Genomic DNA, 19,784 nt, shown 5'->3' on the forward strand with positions numbered 1-19,784 from the left:
TTGCAAGCTTTCGACAGATATGATAACTGTCTAAATGAAAAACAATTAACATCTCTGCATCATGCCAACCGCTCAGTTTCATTGCAACTGAAAATAAATAATTAGAAGCAAATACCTTTGCAATCTGTTTGCCAGCTAACTATTAAGACTCTTCTGTTAAAGAGTAAGCTTCCATTGTTCGATTGATCTAGAGTTATTTCATATCGAACGATGAAGAAACATTTTCGCAATAACTTTTTTTTGATTCGGTTTCAAACTATACACATACTGCAGTTATTTTCCATAGCTGCACTTCATTTTCTTACACTTTACGATTTTTACGGTGAAATCAACATACATAAACAATGCGCCTGTGTTAGTATTAGTGGCAGTGTTGCCAAATATACAAACTTATCTGGAATGGAACAAATTTTTCCGACTTTCTTGGTATAGTCTATAGTATAGATTTTCGTCACAAAGTACAGATTTTACTGAGTGTCAAAAACCCACCTCTCAGTGTCAGTGCTGCATGCTATGTCCGAAGGCACTTATCGTTAAACATTCATTTACCTCACATTTCTCTTCACAGGGTGCTCTAGCTCTCAGATCGATCGTGTACTGACTGACGGTCGACACTTTTTGGGCACATCGATGTACATACCGCCTTTTCGGTGACCAAATTTCGACTCTGACCATTATTGACAGCTGATGGTGTGGCATGGGAATATGCCAGAAAGTTTGGTCAATGAATTGCAGAACATTAGGATGAAATGGAGAAGATATAAGCGGGCTATATAGGAACCTCCATGGAACAATTAGAACAACTGCGAGAACAATGCATGGAAGACAGTGTGGCAGCTGGTATGATGCCGAATGCCAGAGGGTGACAGACAAGGCTTAATTTTGTTCATCTCAAGAATACAGACAGAGCAATCTGCTTCTCACAACGACCAAGAGCTTTCGTTTTCAGTTTGCTCTTCCTCCGAATGATACCTGAATACTGTTTTCTCTTATAACCCCAGATAACACAAAATCGTAATAGAAAGTTCACATTAAATCGTTTTCATGTCAACTTCATATTGGAGTTGTATAATAATTAGAGTATGTCAAATCGAAGTGAACAATAAGTTGTTTTGCAGTCGTGCGTGTCTTCATATACAATTCATGACTGTGAATTATAAAGCAGGATAGACAATTGCAATATTTGATTATATCTATATCATATATTCAGGAGTATTTAGTTGCGTGTTATAAAAACTACGCAAAAAAGAATTACAAATAGTTGTCAAAATTTTCGCACGTATATCGCCTCCACTTTGGTACATATATGTTCTTATATGGCGTGAAATATAATTTTTTCGTTCAGATATGATTTCGTATACCTCAGTTGCAATCGAGATATACAAACCAAATGGTTTACTGGGACCGCTCATCTTGCGCAAAAGGAGCACAACTACAAGCAGAGTTAACTTTTCTACGCGCACTGGAGACAAAAGACTATTTGGTCCGTATCCCAAAGAGATGTGGACTGAAACGATTTGCGCCGTGATCTTGAGAGCATACATTAGGTAGTGCTCCGGTAGAAAAAGAAAGATGAAACAAAACTGACGCTCACTCGGGGGCAGAGCAAAGCGCTGCAAAAGCATAAAAACTCGTCGTTTGTCGGAGAAGGTAACATCCGACAGAGAGAGAGAGAGAGAGAGAGAGAGAGAGAGAGAGAGAGAGAGAGAGAGAGAGAGAGAGAGAGAGAGAGAGAGAGAGTAAATCGATTCGTCTTCTGCGCTTTGCCAGTAAAACGCCGAAAATTGACGGAAGCCTGATGACAGATGAGAGGAACCAGGCCAGGAATCGTTTGCTCACTACGGCTACACATCCGAACAGAGAAAGGTATACAGAGATCATAGTTGCGGATAAAAGAACCCATCATCTAAAAAACGCGAGTACGAGGGCACGTGCTACCAGCGCAAAAGAGAGATTCGCCAGGAACGACACAGGTAAACACAGAGATAAGCAGTAGCAGGATAAGAATTCTGAGCGATGGCCAAGTTGTGGAGCGGAGTCACCAACCCAGAAGGAGGCTAAGAAGACAATTTGTGAGCTAAACACGGTAAGGTTGCTGAGAAGGACGGGGAGTGAGCGGCTACGAAGCAATGGGATTGTTGTCAGGATCTGGAAGGAACAACCAATGCCGGAGGAGTGGTTGGATGGCCTCGTTAGTGGAGTTCTTCGTCTGCAAGTACCAAGCTGGTTTTCGTGAGGGTCGCTACACAACGGATCAGATATTTATCCTGCATCCGTTACTAGACTAGAAGTTCCGGGAGTACAACTTACGGACTCATCATCTGTTTGTGGACTTTAAAGCGGCATACGATTCAGTCAAACGAAATGAGCTGTGGCTGATAATGCTAGAGCATGGTTTTCCTATGAAACTGGTTACGCTGATTCGTGCGATACTGAATGGGTCGAAACCATGCGTCAGAATTGCATGCTGTAGGACCAACTGATTAATAAAATCTGAATTTAATAGTCTGAAATAAATTCTGTCATATTTTTTTTACAAACTTATACCTAATTCTCGAGTTATGCCTAAAATTTTTGTACGGTAATGATATGTCACATCATATATGCTTATTTTTTATGATCTAAGTCCTAAAAATCCAATCAGCAAAATGAACTGAAATGGCCACATTCGACGATTTTTTCAAACAATCTTCCAAAGTTTAGCTAAATTTCGCAAATTTCGAATAGACATGTAACGTTCTCCCAAGAGTCATCGAAATAACTTCGAGTTCTAGTGCCATACGACCACGATTTTTAAGAAAGTATAAACCCCGGGAGAGTTTTCCGCAACAGTCCCCAAATCTGGTGAAAAAATACTGACAATCAACAAAGTTGTGTGCCACAATAGATCAAATAACTGGTCGTAGAGGAAAATGTACCCAACAAGGAAAAAAAAAGATAAAGTTGCGACCATTTTAGTGAGTTTGTGCGGTGCATAAAACTGACCTAGAGTTTAGAAGGTACTCAAGACACCTAACATATTCTGCTGTATTTTTAAAAAGAAAAAATAATAATAAAAATTGATCCTCGAAATATAGAATATTAATCGAAGTGTTGCGCTGCCTTGTGGGTGGTCATATACTCAGTAAAGGAAGGTGGGTAGAGCACGCACACGTTGAAAGTGCATGATATTCACACCACGCAGCATCCCGTTTGACGCTTGTTGTGACCAACTGGTGTGGATGTCTCAATGTATTAATTTCAATGTTACACCCGATTTTCACGGCTGGTCGCTGCGGAGTGATCGTGGGACGGTAGGACGATTTTGCGAAGGTTAATAGTTTTCTCCCGACGCGTCTGCTAGTTTGCGAAATGCACGAGTTGGTTTTGCGCTCTACGTGGGCGTACGTATGATCAGATCAGGGGATAGACCTATAACTTCATTGCATTGTATATAGATGGAGGAAATCCATTTTTCAAAATTTAATCTCTATGGGGATTTTTCTTACTAACATTCATTTCGATGCTCATTATTCTAAATTTTAATGCGTTCCTACGTTGCACTGGAGATTTGTTCTATTACAAGTATGTGCATCTTGTGATGATTCATAAATGGATAATCTGATTGTTATTTGGATAGTTATTTGATCGTAAGCAATAAATTTAGACATGTAACTTTGCTGTTGTAAAATTGTGGTATGTTCTTTTTACTTTAAACAGTATTTTAAGGGAATTGTTCGAAACAATTCAAATGGATTTAGGTATTTTCAAAATCTTGGTTATTTTATGATACTTTTAAGCAAACTTTGAATATTTAGGAGCTAAAACCAGATTTCTTAAATGAGCCCATTGAGTTGGGTAATCTTACAATATATTGGTTAAAACTAACAACGAAATATGAAACATAGTTAAGACTGCGATTAGAGATGAAAGGAAAGATTACTCGTTTCGGTTACCAGTAAATAGCTAGCAATACTTAAAGAGCTTTGTTGGCCAAGGGACACAAGAGATGTTAACAAGATTTGTTTTTTTTTTGCTAGACGGAGAATTTGATAAAAATTGTTTTTTTTTTGTTATCAGTTATTGTCAATAGTAAATTAACTGTCAAAAAGTTTAAAAGAACGGTAATCTACGATTTCGAACGTAATGACAACACAAAAAAAGATAACTGGACAGCTAAAACGGACAGATAACACAGAACATAAAAAATGACAGTTGACATATCCTTTGTTTATAGAAGGGATTTGGGATCAAGGCAATTTCCGTTTGATAGCTGGTGCAAAAATTGTACACTTACTGTTGTTTCCGGGTGGACAGTTTTCGTGATTTGTGCCTACGCGATTTGGGGGACATTTTGCATTCATTATCAACATTCATAATTGCATTTAACACACACAGTGAATTGTGTGCAGAAGCATTTTATGCGAGTTAGAGAAAGAAAAGAGAGAATAAATAAAAAATCATAATCCAAGAAATATGGTGAACGGTGCTGAAATGAGCAATGTGAGATTTTTTGTACACGTTACCACAAATTTGAGTGAATGTGAAAAAGTGAAAGTTAGTTCTACTAATTACAATAGATCCAGGGTTAGCTGAAGTGAAGATAAAAACTTCTAATATACATCCGAGAAAGTGATAAAATAAGAAAGATGTGCTCCGAGTTTTGACAAACTCGGAATAGTAATATTTTGTACAGAGCAAACACATTTTTGCTTGATTAACTTACAGAAGAGAACGGCTACGTAGTCGGAGTCCGCGATGATTTTAGACAGAATCTTGGAGTTGACCTCCTCGATCCGATCCGGCAGATCCATCGCTTCGAGGGAAGTGAGGAAATCCAGCACGCCGGCCTCATCCATCAGGTCACCTTCGTAGATGATGGGCTCTTTTTCCCTGTGGTGTGAAAGCAACAGATTATGCATTATCAGTATAAGAAAGAACAAGTTCCAAAGCTGTTGGTTGGTGTCACCTAACGTTACCTGAAGTAGGTGAGGGCGGGGAATTTCGTGATGCCATACTGTTTCGCTAGTCGTTTGTCGTTGATTTTAACAAAATCAACACCGAACGAATCGGTGTCATCGTCTATGTGCTCGAGTTCGGCTAATACTGTGTCGCATGTCGTACAGCTGCGTGCATCTAAAGAATGGTTCGTAAATTGAAGGTTTGAAAATTTAGTATCGTAGCTCGGAATATATGGGAAGATTACTTGCTGCTCAACCGGATTTCTAGAGAGCTTTTGTAAAACCATTGTTTCTGACTAAATTCGATTCCTTGTGGTGATATAGCCACAGATGCCGCGGAGATGCTATGAAAATTGATTTTTTTTCTTTTATTCACCATATTGACCGTGGGTATGTCCAACGGTAACAATAGGTATTTGTTACAATAGGATTGTTTTTGTTTATTATACTAGGACGTACTTTGGAAATGAATACTAAACCGACTGAAGTTTTTGGAGCGTCTTAGTAGAATACGAAACCTAAAATTAAATAAAAAGAAGAAAACTTATCCAATTTAATTCTACTATAATACATAGTAGAATTAAATTGGATAAGTTTTCTTCTTTTTATTCAATTTTAGGAAACTTTAACCACTAAATCATATTGAACATATTGAAAGGAAAAAAATGTACCCGGTTACAGGAATTTGTTATTTTTTCTTTCATTTATACTGGTGAACAGGCTTCGTTGAAGTACGGTCAACAACGTAGGGGGACTGTGGGTAAGACGAACAGGTTAAGAAAAACAGCTAATATAATACAGAGAACTTATGATTTATAAAACTTAAATACAGTTTACTTCAGTTCAATATATGGGTCTTTCCACGTCAAGTGTCCGAGTTACCTGTAATCGACCTTCTCGGATTTTCATCAAACTCGGCCAGATTGTTCGTTTTGGGTCAAGAAGCAAAAATCCCAATGTTGGTGCCGATTGGACTTTCCCTCGATTTTTGGGAACCCCACTTTTATTAGAAAAAGCATCATTTTCGTCAAATTCGCTTATTTTCTTTTGCTTATATCTTCGTAAGTATTTAATTTAGAAAAAAAACTCAATTCTTCATTTTCATGGGAAATCATCTCAGGAATCCGAAAAAAATATTATTTTTTTTCGGCAGTGCTGCCAAATACTTTTGTTTTTGATCTGAAAGCTAAATTTGTAGTTTTCTTTCAATGAGTACAATTTGATCTCAAAAATTTCAACACCATCGTGTTCCTCAGACTTTTTTACATAAGTATCACTCAAAACCACGAGGTGTTCCGTCCCGCTCTCGAGATATAGCGTTTTGAAACAAACAATTCCCAATTTTTCAAGAAAAATCATAAACAAAATAAAACTTCCTAGCAATAAGCAAATAACAAAACAAAGCAAAATTATTCTGGTTTAATCTAAAGCAACATTGCGCTGTTGTGGAAGCACATAAACAGTATATAATACAACTAAAGTTTGTTTTTGAGCGTCTTAGCAGAATACGAAATTTTTCTGTACTTTATCAAAATTGGAAAGTTCTAAATGATGATGGAAACGTTCAGACATCATGAGATAGCAAGCCCATCAAAACATTTACGAATTTTAATGCTTAACTGGTAGAATCAACCACCTGTCGGTCTTACCCACCTGTAGTAGTTATATAATGACTCTATGTAAACTTAGTAGGCCTAGATAGGATAACAGAAATATATATTCATTCTTGTTAAACCAGTCATTGAAGTTAGTTGTATTTTGTGAGCTGCTACACTGGCGACGAGGAAAAAAAAGATCTACACGAAAAATTGAGTGAAAATTCTTCGAAAATTGAAGGAAATATTGAAACAAGAGAAGTGAAATAAAAGCGAAGAATAGAAGTTAAGTTAGTTGGAAGACGAAGCATTTCAAGAATTTTCAAGAAAAAAAGAAAATTTTCAACTTATCAACATGTCCATGGTAACGGAAATTTTTATATAACACTAAAACAATTTCGACCACTTTGGTTGAGAAAAGATTTTCCAATGAAAAAAAAAAAAGAATGAGGACTTAAATGAAGGGAATTGATAATTCCAGGCCATTTAAGTAGATAAATGTAGGGAACAAAGATTCCAGGCCATTTATCTGAAAGCTCACGAAGCTGAGCTGACGAATTTGTCTCTAAATGAAGGGAACATAAGTTCCAGGCCATTTAGAGAGTTAAATGAAGGGAACAAGATTCCAGGCCATTTAACTGCAAATATAAAGAGACTAAGCCACTGAATTTATTTAAACAAATACCGTTGGAAACTCTAAATAAATTAAAATAACGATAGAAAATATCGTCATAAGAAAAATTATTTTAGAAATATTTTGATTACAGCTGAATTTCAATATACTGCCATTCCATGAGTCTGGTGATGGCCCAACTTCTACGCGATGGGAAGAATGGAAAGGCCAATTTTTGGCATACTTAGCGCTGAAAGGGGTAAACGATCACGACGAGTTATACAATGCGCTAATGTGTTTCGGGGGACCGGACGTTCGAAAAGTTGCGAAAAATGTGTAAATTTCTTTACACTGCGGCAGATCCTCCAAAAATGCCGTGAATATGGGGTTTCAACGCACCATTTATTCATTGGTTTCAAAGCTGCATATAATACCATCGATCGAAAAGAGCTTAGAAATCATGGATAAGAACGGCTTCCCTGTTTTTTAAATTTATTTTTCTTCAGTTTAAATATAGCATATTGATGTGTTCTACAAAGTTTTAGAACATATTATTACAATAAATTTTGCTAAAGACAGTAACCTTCTATCTTTTCAGCGAAGATAGAAAAATCTTATTTCTTTCGATTTTTTTCGATTTTTGCACGTTTTGTAGCTGTTGTATGACTTTTCCATATTTAACAAATTTGTACAAATAGTAAAAATATACATCTTTGCACTATGTGGTATATCTATATCGTTGCTTGTTTAAGAACTGTAGAACTTTTATTATACTTATGACCTCGAATTACTCGACTACCGGCAGACGGTCCAAAACCGGGGAGATCATTGCAATAATTTTCAGGTGATTTTCAACAACAAACCGCATATTTAAACCAAACTAAATTTCCTACATGGCATCACATATTAAAGAGAGATAAAAATAAAAAAAGACTGAAAATCGAATTGTTTGCTATCATAGTCACTATTTTTTATAAAACATTCCTATTGGAAACAGTAAGACAAACAGATATGGAAAATAAAAAAAATTGTATTAAATTGTAAATCAATCCATAGAATTGACTGTACATAAATTCTGAAGTGTAAATTAAAACTCAAATGACCAGGATTAGTTCTTTATTTCAATATTATGTAGATATGAAAATAATCGGAATTTTCAATCATACCCAACAATAACGTATCCTATATTCACACAATAAACAGCATGACCTCTAAACTATTCTTTTTCCCCAAAACCATATTTTTACAATAAAATAAAAAATGTGTCTCGGTATTCAATATTGGTTGTCTCAGTTTTCCCACCTATTGGGGCACAGTGAGACAAAAAACACCTTCACATTTGTGATTGTAACTAATTTAGCTTATAACCAAAACGACTAAAACTTTTTTCCAGACAACTGGAAGTATGTACCTTCCCGCATAAATTGTAACTATGTTATTATTATTATTATTTATTTATAATTCATCGAACGCTAGGGTTTACATGAATGACTTAATACTACGTAAGTTGTCACAAATTACTTAAATTCAGACGATTTTTAAACACATTGATACTGACATTAAAGTCGAATTCGTCAAACACTTGATTAAAAACTAAACACATTGCTCTAACAGGTTCGTTCTGCGCGTATTCGGTTCTATAAAATGGTAATCTAAGGAACGGTCGGAGTCGAAGATTTCTTGGAGCAACGCTAACATTGATCTGACTCAAAATTTGAGGAGCGTCTATTTCACCTAACAGTAATTTTCCAACGAAAACAGCCTTGGTAATGTCACGTCTTTTCGACAGAGTGTTCATGCCAAGCAGCGCACATCGACTCACGTAAGGTGGTAAATCGTTTGGGTTATTCCAAGGCAGAAACCTCAAAGCGTAGCGAATAAATTTCCTCTGAACCGCTTCAATTCTTTTAATCCATACATCATGATATGGACTCCATACTGCGGCTGCTGTTTCAAGTGTTGACCGCACAAGTGAGAAGTACAGTGCCCTCAGGCAGTACGGATCGTTGAATTCCTTGGAAATCCGGAAGATGAACCCAAGATTGCGATTGGCCTTCGCTATGATGTAAGAGTAGTGCTCCCTGAACGACAGTTGTGTATCGAGCAAAATACCAAGGTCCTTGAACGATGAAACTCTTTCGATTACTTCACCATCAATCTTGTACTGCCAATGTACTAGATGCTTTTTACGCGTGAAAGAAATTACGGCACATTTTTTCACACTAATCACCATGCGATTTTCAGAACACCAATCTGCAAACAAGTTCACCATCCATTGTAGCTGCTTGCAATCTTCAATGGTTCTCACCCGCAAGAACATTTTCAAGTCATCTGCATAGAATAGTCTGCATCCTTCAGGTATTAGTAAACAAACATCGTTGATGAATATGGAGAAAAGCAACGGTCCGAGGTTACTCCCTTGTGGCACACCAGAAAAGTTTCCAAAGGCATTCGATTCGTGGGACCCAAGTTTTACACACAATCGACGGTTCGTGAATGGTGCTCCCAGAGAATCACTATAAACATCGATTAGGCCATTCAGCCGGAGGGGCTAAAACTTTTTTAAATATTTGTAATGGCCTTAAATGATTATTTTCAAAACGAAAATAGAGCTAAGAGTTATAATTGTTGTAACCATAAATACTATCATCTATCTTCCCATCTAGAACCATTTATAAAATGGTTGGGTTCTGTATCCAAACGGTTGCCTATTATAATATCAAGTATATTAGCTATGGTTATTTGTCAAGTAACCATAAAAACAATGGGTCGTTAAGAATGTTCACTATACGAAATCGTGCGATTTTCCATACATATTTTTAAAGTGTAGGATATAATGAACTTAATGATAATGGTTGAACCATATTATTAATGATTACAGATTATAATAGTGATATGGTTTTGACGATTTTCACAATTGTTTTCATTTATGCGGGTTTAAAATGGATTGAAGAGCTCGTTAGTAGCTATCACCAAAATTTTTTTAAATTTTTGGAAAAAAGTGTTTCTATAGACGTCACTCCCCTATGCTTTATGATTTTATACTCACATGATTACGTAAAGTGGGACAAAAATGCAATCAATAAATGGGTCGAAATAAGGTCGGTACTTTAGAGCACCTGGGGAAAGTGGGACCTATTAAATATAAAGTGTTTCAGCACAAAACTCTTAATACATTTTTCAGCACAAACTCTTAATACATTTTTCAGATGTACTACCGAACATTTTCAGTTTAATTACATAGTATTTATATCGTTAAAGCATTAAAATAAAACAGAAAAGGACTAAACCAAAAAAGAAGTCCATTATCAAGGCTTATTAGGGAACAAACAGTTTGGTCACATTTTGGTTACACCTGTACGATGGTAATATAATCTGGAAAGGTAAATTTGATTTGATCAAGCAAATCTGCAACTGGAATTGAAACAATAAAGTATTGTGGTTATTATAGCGTAACTAGAACAAACAGATCGTAGTCGTATTTTCGAGCTACTCGAGATTAAACAAAGGTTAATCATAAATTTCGTCTTGCAAGAATTGGATACAGCTACATATTCAACTACATTTTATTACAATGATGCATTACAGCGTAATTGCTCACGATCTGTGTTTTATATCAATTATTAAGTCGCCCGTTGCGATCTGATTTTGTTACGGCATTTTTGGATTAACCATTCGTAAAAATATTGTTTTTATTTGCTTCTTGGTATACTTTAACGTTGCTGTATATTAACCTACACACTTTTCTGTTATTTTATGCTTTTCAATCAAATTTGAATATAGGTCCCACTTGCCCCGGCGAATGGGGCAAGTGGGACCTATTGCCATGATATTGAAAATACTCCTCCAGATTCATTTCATGTAAATTGATAGGGCTTTTTCGTAATTAAACTTTCGAAGTGATACCGAACCTTCGAAGTGAAGAGTTTCTGTGCTGAAAGAATTTCGAAATAATCATAGGTATAGATTACACAGTTCGTAAACCCTAACTATGAATTTTTAGGATCAACTTGCCCTGGGGTACTTTACAGTTTTTCGTGTTTATCTTGAATTTAGGATAAAAATAGGTACATTGCTAAAATTATTGGATGGCGTAACTATGCAATGAAAGTTTGAAAGGCGTTGGTAATATAAAATTTGTACGTATCCAAAGTGATTAAGTGACACTCGAAGAAAGAAAATACTACGAAGAATATTACAGAAAAACATTACAGAATTCTTTGGGAATGATATTTCACTTTAAACCATTTCGAAATTTCTGCTATATGCTCTAAAATTTGTGTTTTCCTATTTTATCAAATTTGAAGAATACGATCATAAAATTATAATCAAAACTGTAATTTGTGCAGTTAAATACGATCACCAATTTTACTTTAGACAAATCTCAAGTTTTTAGTCTTGACCTTGAAATGCGGTCATACATATATATTAATATTTTTTGAAACGATGGTTCTACAATTGATGAGGGGACGGTAGGGGAAAGAAATGAAAATTTTTGGTGAACGAGGGGAAGAGCGGAAAGGAAAGGAGGGGGGGAGGAGGGATATTGGTAGCTACGCTTGACAAGTAGTCATTTTGACTCCTACCTTTTGTCCAATGCTGGAAGGTGCATGAGTCGAACCAAGCTATAATCTGAGATTATAACCGGATTCGAACCCACAACATCCGCCAGGGCATGTGGTTCATTGGTACGTGTACCTTTTATTTATTTTACTTTTTCGTTTGGTGAGCGGAGGAATCTATACGTTTTAGATAGCCAAAAAGTGTAATGGTAATTTTCAAGTACCGAAATTTTTGCAAAGGAAGCTATATTTATCGATATGACCATGTAGTAACATCGATGTGAAAATCTGTGGATTAAAGGGATATAACGGGATTTTATTTTTAGAAAACCAGATTACTTATATGCTATAAGTGTCGAAAACACCCAAAAACAATTGTATTTAATATACATGTGTTATTTAGTATCTATTTTTGTGACAGCCTTTCTTTAAAAATAATTTTGACGCACAACATGTACACTCCTATTCAATTGGAAACAGTGGAATTTATGATTACACCAACTGTGTGCCGAGAGGCGGTGATATTTTTACTAATCCCATCCTATAGATCCCATAAATCCTCTACTATCACAGTGCCCGTATTCCGACGGCCCGGCAAAATTTAATTGCGTAATTTTTCGCTGTTGTTTTCTAGCGTCTCACTTCAATCGTCTTCCACGCACTTTAGACCTTCCCGATAGCGTTTCATTGCAGATGTGAATATGAGAAATTTTTTGCAAAAATTGTTTTTAAAATTTGCATAGCTCGATAACGCCAGCAGGGTGACGAAAATAAACGTCAAGCAACACCCAGTTTTTTATACTGAATATTCGGTACAATTAACCCTCTAACAGTCGACATTGAAAAAACGCTGTGATCAAACTATTGACTATTTTTTCATGAAAGTACACTCAAAAGAAGCTTGAACTTTGCTTTTCATGCGAAAACAATTTTGGAAACTATTTAATAAAAATTGAGTAAGGTATCCCGGGGCAAGTGGGAATACGGGGTAAGTGGGAACGACGCTCATAACTCCCTTCAACCTCATTTTCTCCAACTGAACCTTTCTAGAAATGGAAGATACAACTCCAACGCATACATTAAAATTATAATTTAATTATAATTGGCTTTCGAAACTCCAAAATTAAACTTTTAATTTGGGCGTCATTTTCAATTTGCGTTGCAGGTTGGACGCAGCTTTCTATAAATGATAGTTTGGTCGTAGGCTTTCGTAAAAGTACATGTTTTTCTGACAGTAGGTAAACATAATGAATGTATTAACAAGTTACACCTGAAAACTAGTTGTATAATTTGACAAACGGCATTACATATATGGGTCGGAATAAGGGCGGCTCTTTAAAGCACCCGGGGCAAGTGGGACCTAATATAAATAAAGTGTTTCAGAATAAAACTTCCTATCTTAATACATTTTTTAGATGTACTACCGAACATTTTCAGTTTAATTACATAATATTTATATCGGTAAGGCTTCAAAATAAGACCGAAAAGGACTAAACCAAGCGGACACAAAAAGAAAGTCTATTAACATGGCTTATGAGAGACCAAACTGTTTGATCACATTCTGAAGATTCATGAAGATTCATAAACGATTCATGTTAATTGACTCTGAGAAGGCGGAGTAGATATACACTGAAGTCGCTTTTTACGCAATTTTCGGAATTTACGCAGATGTGCTCAAAACGTCTATTTTTTTTCGTAGTGTTGAAATCCACAAAGTTTTTTTTACGCGAAACTTTGGTTTTTTACGCGAATTTTGGAATTTACGCGGTTTTTTACGCGAATTTCGGAATTTACGCGATTTTCGGAATTTACGCGGTTTTGATTTACGCGGGACGTATCCTTCGCGTAAAAAGCGACTTGAGTGTAATTAAGCAATAAATCGTTATGGTTGTTCTAACGTAACTATTTTTTATGATAGTTTCACTAGTAGCTCTATTGTATTGGGCATGTTAGAACAAACAGATCATAATCGGATTTTTAAGCTATTGAAGAATGTTCATGTTCAGCTACATAGAGTTGCAATACTACATTACTGCGTAATTGCTCACGAATTGTGTTTCATATTAATTATAAAGTCGCCCGTTGTGCTTTGAGAGTGATCTGGTTTTGTTACTGCATTTTTGGATGAACCATTAGTGGAAACATTGTCTTTGGTTGTTTTTTTCAATGCCTACACGTTGCTGTTTAATAACATGCACAATTTTCTGTTATATTAAGCTTTTTAATGAAATTTGAACATAGGTCTCACTTGCCCCATTTACCGGGGCAAGTTTATCATAGGTGTTGATTACACTGTCGACTAAATAAATAAACTAATTATGCAATTTTTAGGTCCCATTTGCCCTGGGGTACCTTTTTTCCGTGTTGGGGATTTACCACCGCGACCATTATTTTGATCTATTGTGGTGTGTCCTATTTTAATTTATGCCATGTCGTATCAGTGAGCTATCAAAGTTTGATGAGCCACCCCAACTACTGTCGGCATTTATTTAGAATGCACCATACACATATTCACATATTTCAAGGGGTTATATACAGTTAGGAGGCCTAAAAAGTGGCTTTTGCGAGAATTTTTCTGGAAAAACCCTTTAACTGATTAACGTGAAAATTAGTATACATGTTACAGTAGCTTTGGGCTGTGTTTTAACATTTTTTTTTTGAAAAAAGTTTTTTAAATAGCTGCTATAGTTTATCTCGTGGAACCCTTCTAAAATAAGGCATCTTGCGGTGAGCACGATATCTATGGACTGAATAATCGAAAATCAAAAAACTAAAAAGGAATCGGTGAACGGTGTTAAACAAAAAAATTGATTTTTGGCATAAATTTTAGTTTAAAATTGTCCATAAAATAAGAAATATTAATCGGTGAGGAAAAACCTTCGATTAATCTATAGCATATATCCTTAGAATACTTGTATCAAAATTTGAAGTGATTCGGTTCAGCCGTTTTCGAAAAATATTGCTCACCGACTTTGAAAACACGGTTTGGAGAAACACGCGTTCAAAGTTTCGCGTTCCTTCTTCAATCGCTCTGACTCGTCGTTACTAATATGCGTATAACTTCGTTAATATTTGCCGGATTGGCGTGAAATTTTCTGTGTGCATACTTAAATATATGTATACTTCGATCATGAAATAAACAGATAATCGATTTTTTGAAAATTCTAACTGTATATAACCCCTTAAGAAGATCGCCCTGAAATAAAATTGGTTGCAGGTTGATCTGCCAGCAAAGCTTAATCTCTATTTCTTGCAATTGCATAAATTTGCAAATCAGCAAAATAAACTGTTGGATATTTAAATTATAAATGTTGGTTTTGAGGAATCTTTCAAATTAGTGGGTGTCGACGGTATACTTTAATCGTACATGTACACATTTATATAGCTATAGGATGATTTATCTATTTTGGACAGGCCTTACGCGTATTGTATTTTGGATATCTACTGCAAAATTAAATGAAAGTGTCCAAAATAAAATACCGGTAACGCCTGTTCAAAATAGATAGATCTCCCTATGTGTTTTCAGAAAACAAAGCTACGGTGCTAAAAAAGCAAAGTAAAGCCTAGGTGCTACATTCCCTTATCGAAACTTGATCTTCTGTTCTTATACGGCAGACTTCGCAGCCAGCCAGGACAATTGCAGGGCCAGTTGCTACGATCCTGTTGAATCTAACCGCGTCTCCCAGTCGAGATTCGAACATACGACGTCTGGGTTATCAGACCAGCATCATACCACGAGACCAACTTGGAGGTCGTTGCGAACATTTGCTTATAAATCTTTTTATCGTACATTTACACAGCAAGCCTATTCATCATAGTAGGGGAACTGTGGGTAAAACCGACACCCTAACAATTTTCACAGAAATTTCATTTTACGTCAATTATTGTCCAACATCCCAGAATCTTAATTTAACTCAAAATCCTTTATTCCGCGAGGTTTGTTTGATATGTATCAATAGTTGAATAGTTTTGATATATAATGAAAAAGAAAACTCTGTATCTTCAGACGTAACAAGCAGCAGTGCGGGTAAACTCGACGCCCTGTCAGGGACACCTCATAAATATCAAGTGAAATCTTTTCTTTAAAAAAAATTATGATTCTCAGGGACGGTGCCTATAGTACGCCTAGCGACAGCGAGGAAGAACCAATGGTTTAGAGCAATTTGCAAAAAACAGCTGATAACAGCTTATCGAGGGGTGTCGGTTTTACCCACAGTGTCAGTCATACCCGGATTACCTCTAATGAAGGGCCGATTGCTCATTTCTCTATTGCAGACATGGTTGCCTACGCGCAGGCTGTCAAGACTGTCTCTTTGCATGTGTAGGGTAACCAAACTTTTTTGGACCCCATCAGCAGCTGTACACAGTTTGGACACTTTTATTTGATTTTTCTGTAAGTATCCAAATTATGTACAGCTGCTGATGGAGTCCAAAATACGTTGATTACCCTAGTTACTTTTAGAAAGCAATGTTATTTTAGTCGTTGATATTGTGTTATCATTTAAATTGTTCAACTAAACAAAGTTTGCTAAATTCATAGAGAGTTTTAAAATACAGCCACATAATTAAAGAACCGAACTTGTTCTATTATGACTTCTTTCAGCAACGAAATTTGTGTTACAGAAAATAAAAAAATCAATCCATTTATAAGATCAATTTTGTTGAAAGCCATGCTCTTCAATGCAGCTTCCATGTGACTGGCATGTTTTATGTTTTATATTTTGTATTTACGGCGCTATAAGGCTGCTACCCTGTTGGTAGCGAAAAGAGCGCTCGTTTTGCTACCAATGGTATTGCAGCCCTATAGCGCTGTAAATACAAAAGATAAAACATTACTTTCTTCAGCAATATTGTAGATAATTAACTAATTCTATAAATGCCCCATACACCACTTTTTCAAATTTTACTTGGCTGAGGTGCAGTAATTAAAAGAGCAAAATCGAAGCGAAAAGTGCATGCCAAGCCTGATCTGCATGTATAATTAGCTTTATTAATTATTTTCATTATAAACGTAGGGTCAATGTTTTCGTTGGTCGCCGTTGATCAATGATCGACTGAGAAATTTCGTTCTAATCGACTATAGTCTTGTAAAACATACACACAGCATTTGATCTGCTTGACTCAGTTGCAAAACACAGGTCGAATGTGAAACCTACAGAGGCTTAAAGCTTAGATTAGTAAAGAACATAGATACGCCACTCTTTCCAGTTGCAATCGTCAGTAAGGTGGCTCCTGACTGACGGCAAGAGGGTTTACTAATCAGTCACAGTGATCGTAAAGTCTTCTAATAGGCACACGTTTGTCATCTGTCACTAACACTTGTGTAAAATGAGAAGGCGATACAAAGATTATGATGTTGTTGCTGGGGTTCGTTATTTCACGGTGACTGAAGCATAGTAAGTCGAAACGTACGCTGAAAACATTTTAGTTCTTATTTCTCACCGAAAAAGGCAACAAGAATAACATATAGAATTTCACGGTGACGAACCCCAACAATGATATCATAGTCTTTGTATCGCCTTCTCATTTTACAGACATAAATAGAAACTGGCACAAAATACTTTTGCTTCTACTGTTAGCCTGCACAGTTTTGAAAAATGATAAGAACATCATACGCGAAAAAAGGATTTGATAGCCTACACACTTAAAAAAGCATCGAAGTCGGCAAAATTTTGAAGAGATTTGGACAGCGGTGCGTTCGGTAATTTTTTTTTATGATACCAACCATTGGTAAAGATCCGTAAACTTTGATATGCATTACCGAAATTTTCACCGAACGCTTGGCTGTCCAAATCTCGGCAAATTTTGCCGAGTTTTTTAGTGTGCCTTTGTTGTTTAGAATATAACAGTTTTTAACACATTTTTTAGAGTTTGATACTGGAAAAAACAATATAAATAAAACTGAATCACCACTTTAAACTTTACTTAATGTTGAAAGTTCAGTTATTGGATGAAATTGTATGTGGCTCAAGCTGGTAGTTTTATTTCAAATTTGATGAAAAAGAAAATGAGAAACTAAGAAGAAGTCAAACTTTTTGCCATTGTCGGTCCTAATCATACATTGCCAATTGTTTTAATAGGGTGCTAATGCTTTCTCATTTCGCTGCGGGCCGAAAAGTATGGCGATAAGGATGAAGGAATTTTGACAGACGACCCCTCGGTGATCGAAAGATCGAAGCAGCACGACGGTCAACACCTGAAGAGCATGGAGGAGGGAGATCGTGAAATCGTAGAAAGCGACTTCATTGGTGCAGGAAGTGGCGGAGATACATGACGGAGGTGTAGCAAGTGCCACGACTAAAAAACATCAAAATCACCAGGAAAGGATGATATTGAAGTCAAGGTGAGTTAAAATAGGTGATCTAGTTTTCATAGTTTGTAGAACAGAAGTGCGCGGAACGATTGGTTAGCAACCATCGACGTTGTTTATACATTCAATAGTTTCCGTTTTGAAAATTTTGGTGATCGTAAAAGGTTAACCCAGCGGGGGTGAAAAACAAATTTGAACATCAGAAAACCTCTCTTGACTAACCTTGATTGAAGTGAAACTTATCTAAATGGACTTGGGCTAAAATATTATGTGCTCAAGAGCGCATTTTTTCTTACTTTTATCGGTATTAGTCGCTGACCCGACAAACTTCGTATTGCCACAAATTAAACTGTGTTGTACATAAATCGTGAATCTCGGATGACCTTTTTTACAATCTCGAGTTTTGTAAGTTTCTGGGGAGTTCATGGGTGTTTTAATGTTCAAATTTTCCTCACAGTAAAGTAGAAAACAACTTCCCTCATTGCTTAGCCTGACAAAATAAAGCGGATAGCATTTAAATATTCGCCATCATTACAAACTATTTCGCCGAATACCATTTTGCGGAACACCAATTCTCGACCATACGACCATAACGCGGAATATAGAGTTTCGCAGAACACCATTTCGCGAAAAACCTTACGCGGGATGTACCATTTCACGGAAAATCTTTTCGTAAAAAGTATCATTTCGCAGGGGTGACCCAACTGAAGGAAAATAATAGAGGTTAGTAGATCTAAGAAAATAAATAAACCTAGATAGAGGTGATCTCTACGGAGGCTGCCCCCCGCAGTGGCCGGCGTCTCACGCTGAATTATCTAATGTTACTATTGATAGTTTTTGGTGGTCTTGTTATTGATTAATGTTTTATAAAAGAGTCTAAAATTTGTCGAGTTCGATTAGTTTTTGAGTTACGCAAACATTTCTGTTTTATTTGTATGATAGTCCTATCCCCCTACCACAGGGGTGAGGGGTATCAAACCATTATCAAAATTCACCATAGAAAACATTGTTGCTCCAAAAACACCCACATGTCAAATTTTGTTCTATTTGCTTGATTGGTTCTCAAGTTATGAGGAAATTTGTATTTCATTTGTATGGAAGCCTCCCCCTCTTAAAAGGGAGAGAGGTCATAATTCCCCTCCTAAAGAGGGGAGGGGTCTCAATTCACCATAGAAAAAAAAATTGCCTGCAAAAACACCCACATGCTAAATTTGGTTCCATTTGCTTGATTAGTTCTCGAGTTATGAGGAAATTTGTATTTCATTTGTATGGGAGCCTCCCCTCCTAAAGTGGGGAGGGGTCTCAATTCACCATAGAAAAAATTTTTGTCTCCAAAAGCATCCACATGTTAAATTTTGTTCCATTTGCTTGATTAGTTCTCGGGTTATGCAGAAATTTGTGTTTCATTTGTATGGGAGCCCCTCCTCTTAGTAGGCGGAGGGGTTTATAACCATTATAAGAACCTTCCCTGGCCCCAAAAACACCTATATGCAAATTTTCACGCTGATCGGTTCAGTAGTTTTCGATTCTATAAGGAATATTCGGGCAGACAGACAGAAATCCATTTTTTTAGGTATAGATTTGTATGGGAGCCCCCCTCTTAGTGGGGGGAGGGATCTCTAACCATCATAAGAACCTTCCCTGGCACCAAAAACCCCTACATGCAAATTTTCACTCTGATCGGTTAAGTAGTTTTCGATTGTATAAGGAACATAGGGCAGACAGAAATCCATTTTTATAGGCATAGATTTGTATGGGAGCCCC

The 19,784-nt window shown here is 36.4% G+C and overlaps 1 protein-coding gene across 1 annotated transcript in view; it reads right to left on the reverse strand.

Moving 5' to 3' along the window:
- LOC128738420 (uncharacterized) overlaps positions 1 to 19,784 on the reverse strand; it is a 63,399-nt gene that overhangs the window by 22,237 nt on the left and 21,378 nt on the right. The window contains exons 2-4 of the mRNA XM_053833521.1: positions 4,959 to 5,115; positions 4,706 to 4,872; positions 4,277 to 4,312 (exon numbers count right to left, since the gene is read on the reverse strand). Coding sequence (XP_053689496.1) covers positions 4,277 to 4,312; positions 4,706 to 4,872; positions 4,959 to 5,115 — 360 coding nt within the window. The remainder of the gene's footprint in view (positions 1 to 4,276; positions 4,313 to 4,705; positions 4,873 to 4,958; positions 5,116 to 19,784) is intronic.

This window comes from Sabethes cyaneus, chromosome 2 (assembly GCF_943734655.1).
Source record: "Sabethes cyaneus chromosome 2, idSabCyanKW18_F2, whole genome shotgun sequence".
Taxonomy (NCBI): domain Eukaryota; kingdom Metazoa; phylum Arthropoda; class Insecta; order Diptera; family Culicidae; genus Sabethes; species Sabethes cyaneus.